Source organism: Megalops cyprinoides, chromosome 23, assembly GCF_013368585.1.
Source record: "Megalops cyprinoides isolate fMegCyp1 chromosome 23, fMegCyp1.pri, whole genome shotgun sequence".
In the NCBI taxonomy this organism is placed as follows: domain Eukaryota; kingdom Metazoa; phylum Chordata; class Actinopteri; order Elopiformes; family Megalopidae; genus Megalops; species Megalops cyprinoides.
In genome coordinates, this window is record NC_050605.1 from 15,370,130 (window position 1) to 15,376,377 (window position 6,248).

At 38.1% G+C, this 6,248-nt stretch overlaps 1 protein-coding gene across 3 annotated transcripts in view; it reads right to left on the reverse strand.

The window, feature by feature from the left end:
* LOC118770366 (TBC1 domain family member 22A-like) overlaps positions 1–2,123 on the reverse strand; it is a 125,135-nt gene extending 123,012 nt beyond the window's left edge. For all 3 annotated transcript variants that reach the window (XM_036517988.1, XM_036517989.1, XM_036517987.1), the window contains exons 1-2: positions 1,930–2,123; positions 345–401 (exon numbers count right to left, since the gene is read on the reverse strand). In XM_036517988.1, the coding sequence (XP_036373881.1) occupies positions 345–401; positions 1,930–1,991 (119 nt within the window). In that variant the 5' untranslated portion in view covers positions 1,992–2,123. The remainder of the gene's footprint in view (positions 1–344; positions 402–1,929) is intronic.
* Positions 2,124–6,248: the final 4,125 nt, after the last annotated feature.

Here is a 6,248-nt window from a genome sequence, read left to right on the forward strand (position 1 = left end):
CCACAAAAATCAATGGCAAGGACGAATCAATACAACGCTACCGAGCCAGAATTTGTTTTTCCCCTTACAGCAAAAATACGGAAAAGTTGAGCACTGTGAAAGAAACCGTAGCTTTTGTCAGCAGAGGACGCAATCAGACAAGTCTGGCAATGAGTAGATATGTCCCTACCTTTTCTGTGGGTTATCGCACAAAAAAGGCAAGCAGCCAATTTCCAGGCTTAAACAAAGCCTCTGCTAAAGTGTTTGTGTTTTAAGTCAACATGCAGATTACGCGCAACAAAAGACATGGATTGACGTTTGTAACAGTCTCCCGCTCTGCTAAGAATTTATCTTAAGAAACATACTTGGCATGGAGGAGGGGATCGAAAGGTGGGTGCTGCGCTCCATAGACATGCTGTATGCTACAGAGGAGAGGAAAGGAGAAAAGAATTAGGCAACAAAACGATTTACCCCCTAAAATACATTATTGCACCAAAATGCGATATACAGTATCAGCATATAACAAGCTATAGCAAAAAAACATCAAACAGACCTGTAATTGTTCAACATCGATATGTGACTCAATCATAAGTCACAAAATGCATACAGAAATGTAACTGTTCTGAATTTAAAAAGTAACAGAATATGCAGGGTAGTAGAGATGTGTGTCTACTACCCTGCATATTCTGCTACTTTTGGGTGCTTAAAATGTGAGGTAAATATTAAAAGAATAAAAGAGTAACCTCTGAACTGCAGAAGATGGGCAAAGCCAGCATCAGAACATGCAGAATCTAAGGAACTGACTTGTACTTGCACTCAGGTGCATGCAGCCTTAATCTTCCTCCCCTTCTATGCCGTCTGAAGAAGACTGAGGAATGAGGAGTGTATTGCATGCTTCTGAGTGCAGGTACGCCAAGCCACCACGTTCTGTATGTTAAGGGCGAGTTCACATTAAGTTGTTTCAGCATTTTTGTTTGTTTGCTTAATGAAACGTGTTCAGTTAATGCGTAATGCTATGCTGTGAAGCATAATTCCCAGAATAACAGTACGTCAGCACAATCTCAACATGGCTGCTACCCACAAGCGGAGAAGTAGTTTACATTTAATTCTGTGTCTTTCTGAAACTGTCTCCAACTGTTAAAAAAAAACTGCAAAACTGAAACATGTTTGCAATTATTATTCTACTTCCAAAACACTGATACTGGTTCTTTAACTATCAATGTATGCCAACACAAACAACGAATAAACACAAAACCAAACCCATTGACATCCCCTTCGAAGTAACTCTGGTAGCTAGCTTGCAAGGTGCACAAAACACGTAGCCTGCCAGCTGCCAACCTACCTACTTCGTTAGCTAGACACCTACCAAGGGTGAGAAAAGCTGCTATTGTTATATAATCACACTAACTGCTTGTTCAGCTAGCAAGCTAGCCAAGTAGACTGCTAGCTCGTTGCATGATCATAGGTAATGTAAAATACAAGGTACGGACGGAAGTCTGTTGCTTGCAACCTAACTTAGCAGTAGATAACAGTTACCTGCTGGCTAGCTACTAGCTAGCTAGCACAGGCACAAAATGTTTTTCAGACACGCAGCTAGCTAGTTAGCTGGCAGCAAAACTAGATCTCACTTCCTTACCATTGGCAATGGTTAGACCATGACATCTAGCTAGGTAATGATGGAGATTTACCTTATCTGACGGAGCACTGTCAGTTTCGAGAGATGGCTAGAAAACAGCCGCAGCCAGCTAGCCAACTTGCTTGCTAGCTCAAACTGTAATACAACTCACCGAGAAATGAAATATTTTATGACACTGGCTTATGATCATTCTGTCATTTAATACGCGTGTAAAACCAAGATTTTTTTCTTTCTTTTTTAACAGTGAAATATAGGTAGCTTGTTAGCACGTTGGCTTGGAAGATACTAGCTGGTTTGCTCAACACACCACATACCTGCCAGGGACCTTAGCGGTGTTTCTTTTCCAGAATTGTTTTTTGCTGCCGTCGTTTGACATTTTCTGTTTCCTGTGCAGTATTTCATGAATAACGAGATTGCAAACGTTTAATGATGATGCCTGTTGCCTCCAGGGTGTTTATTTACAAATAGCCTCTTCCTGTTGAGCTCAGAGAGTCGCCATGTTGACTGGGCCTTCTGTGAGCAAGCGCTGCTGCGATTGGTTAGTTTTGCAGAACCCGGCTGCCGCCCAATCAGAAGTGACAACAACAGTAAGTGGCGAAACGTCAGTGTACGTTACAAATCCAGAGGCACCAATGTCAATCGTCATTACGTACCGTATAAAGCAAAGACGGGCAAGGGCTGAGTAAGGCACATCTAAATCAGATTTTGTCGTTTGGATCATTTCAAATTAACGTTTAGGAATTAAGTGATTAATTAGTACCTATGATTATTTATTATGATTCACTCCTTAATAGTTATTTTTTCTACGAATAGTGAATGGATGTTTGATTTCTGGTAAAAAAAAAAAATCCATGTATCAGATGAAGCCAAATTATTACAATTTATAAATTTCTTTAAAATTTGAAGCTAAAATGAATCTGAATCTAAGATCCACTTAATTATCACAAAATATGACAGCCAAGAGGAGAAGTAGCATATCCAGCTTGTCTTCAGCACATAACAGAATCCATTTTCTGAATACTCAGGTTCAAAATGCAACGATGCAGACGTCAAAATAATACCTAAGGTCACCTTAAAATATAATAGATTTAGTGGATGAGATACTATGGTTTCTTTCAGACTCCTGGAATAAAGTGCCACCCTTGAAGTTCCTAACAGTAAAGACCATCTTTCATTAATGGAGATATGATCAAAGGCTGGAGAGACACGCCACTTCCAAAGGAGAGTGGTGTGGCTCAGCTGTCATTAGTCTTTACCTGAACAAAAAGGACAGGGGAAGGTCAAAGGGCCAAAATGCAAAGATCAAATTTTGAATTTAATCAAAGCTGGTTTCAAAGATAACATCTCATCAAAAGCAGCCAAGACACATCAACACAGCTCTGAAAGTGAATATTTTTGTTTGAGAGAACATACGGCCTATGCCATCTGTTTCAGTGAAAAATGAAAAATGTTCCTTGTTCTGAACAGGAGATCAAATTTAAAAAGTAGAGTCAAGGGCATTTCTGTTAATTTTGTAAAACTTTGTCAAATTAAAAGTACAAGACAATGAGTTTGCTGATCATCAAATGAAATGTATGTACTGTGTTTTTTTCTTTGTTAATTTGTTAAATCACTTAAATAACTAAAGTGGTGATGTAAGGTACACACAGCAGTCAAAATCACAGAGGTATGATAGAAAAATGTCTTGAATGTCTTTAAAAATTAATTAATGAATGAGACCAAAGCATTTAATAGCAAATATCAGTAGACTGTAAACAACAACTGTGGTGAAAATCTGAAAAAAGCCACAGAATTGTTGATATAAACACATTTAATCAAGTGATAATCACTGAACAATATGTTTGCCTTTTTTCTATGCATCTGTATACACAGAATGATTCATGTTTCTTTATGCTTATTATTTATGCCTACAAAAAAGGAGAGGAACATTTTGTTCTTGTTTTTGTTTGTTAGGTTGCTATTTTGAAACATAATATTTTGCCATGGTCTTTCCTTAATCTTGACAACACAGCAACCCAACCAGGAGCCTCGCTTCCTAGATCTAGATCAGTTTTCTTTTCCTGGGTTTTGCTCTCCACACACCAATAATCTTGGGTCTTTTGGTGCTTTGGTCCTGGTCTGGGCCTGTGGGTTTGGTGATGTGACACGTTATTCTCCACTGGATGTGTCAGTTGCCAGCTCTCTTTGTCAGTCCAGCTGAGGATCTGTCAGAATGAGGAGCAGTAAGTGTGTGTGTGTGTGTGTGTGCGTATGTAAGTAGATTGAAGGCATAGCATCTGTCACAGACCAAGTGCCACAAGAACTAACAACTAACATATGCAAACGAGTATATGTATACACATACATAGACACACATGCACAGACATACATAGACATACACACATTTTGTTGCTTCAGAATCACAACCATGGGGTTTCGCAGCTACTTGCCACCATGCAGATAGGAAAATTGTGAATGACCCACTTACCCAAACTGTTCTACATATACAAAGGTCAGATCCTCTCTTTTTCTTCCAAACACAAATACACAGGCATATCGACTGATCCCTTGAAACAATCTGAGTGTTTATGCATGAATTTCTTTGGAAACCATCAGCATAATGAAAGCATAGTGAAACCCAAGAGAAGCCATCCATCCATCTACACAGTTTTCTTGGTAAATCTGATGCACAGAAAAAGCATTAAGAGAAATAAAAACTATTATTATTTTAGTTAGTATTTTAAACATGTTCATTTAAGCAAACAGGATCTGTCCAGGTTCTGAATAAATTAGACTAAGAAAGAAGTACTTTGTCCAGCAGTTGAGCTTCTCTGGGTCTGGACTATGTAATCAGTCCTACAAAATTCAGTAGAAACTTAAAACCCAAATGATAGCACTACTCTGGGGGAGAAAGAATTCAAAAAGGAAATTGAGTCAACTGTCTTTTATCCACTGGTTGTAAGGCAAGAGACTGAGTTCAGAGCAGATTCAGTTACACAGTTCTGAAGTGTCCCTGGGTCTGAAAACCTATATCCTTAGACATATCAAGTAGCTGATGAAAGCTCTGTGCTGTTATGGAGCAAGGTAGAGAACACAGAGCAGAAAATATTAGGTGTTTCAAATGAAACACTATTTAAAATGCTAACCTTTTAAAAAAGGTTAACAAAATGTTGAGTGTCTCATTACTCACTTGTTCATGCAGTGGTTAAGTTTCAAACTCAGCAATGCTGTGCACATTTGTGAGGAAAGTACTTTTTGGGGGAAGATCAAAAGCATACTGAAAGATCAGAACACATTTTACTCTGACATTTATAGAGGCGAAAAGTATCTCTCTATTACCAGTTTCAATTAAATGTGTTTATTGCTCAGCTACAGGGCTACATTACTTGTAAATTAAACTATGGAACAGAAAGCTCCAAACACTAACCACTTAAGTACTCTGCATAGCCTCTAAGAAATAAAGACTGTCCCCTGAGGGACAGAGCTGTCTATTGACATCATTCCACGTCAGGGCTTTACCAGCTCAAACGCCATTGTTTGGATTTCACAGAGTAACATTTATGTCCTGAGTGTCAGTCAAACTGACTGAAAGTTACCCACCAAATGAAGATTATTATAATGTTAACCACCACATGCACTCTACATTTATCTAGTGGTTCATGAACAGGATTTCATTGTAATCATCAATTATATGGAGGGAAGTGTCAAACCAAGGATCAAACCCTTGATCGACACAGCTACATGGCTCAAACTCACTGTCCATTGCTCTGAAGAGCTCCTTCTCTCTTAACACTGCCAGCAAGACTTGGCTGATTGCATCAGACTCAATCATCTGTGTCACAATACCAATTTAATTGTCAGTGTCTTGACCCAATGGAGGTGCAGGATTTTGGACACTGTCAGTTCTCTTAGAAAAGCATTCAGCTAAAATATTCTCCAGCAATATGTCCTTAATCATGTAGTCCTCAACGCAGCAGTTCCTGTTGCACAATTTGCCAATAAAGAGAGAAAATAATATCTAACCAATAATGTATACTTAAACAAATTAAAATGGATTTAACATGTAACTGTATTATTCAAAACACAACATCAATGCATGGAGTGCAAAATTCAAATCCACAGATATAAGCCTCTGGAGACAATTCATGCATTGAGTAATAGGTCCAAAATATTGTCATCCTTTGCAGCAAAACATTTCATTGTGATCTATTTATGAGTTTCTCTCATAAATAACTTAGTGTGAATGTGATAAAACTATCATTCTTGCATGATGTGGTGATGGGATTGTAGTTCACGAAAAGGTGGTAATTCAGGCGACATATGTTGTGGTCAAAAAAGTTGTTGCAACTCCAAGCAAAATCTATGACATTGATGATACATCTCATCCATTGTGCTGGTCAGAAAATACAACAGGAAGCTTTTTGGCTCCCCTTGACAGGCGTAATTCAATTTGAAAAAAGTTTTCGTAGTATCAGATAAATAGTATTTCAAAATAATATGAAATAGAAATGGATGCAGGGAAGAATGTAATACATATTACACTGTCATTATCATTTGTCTTGTGTTTTCTTGGTTCTTTTCCAACAGCCCCTTTCTAACTTTACTTGTTTGGTTCTCATCTACACACAGTTTACCAAAAAATGCATACAGAAAC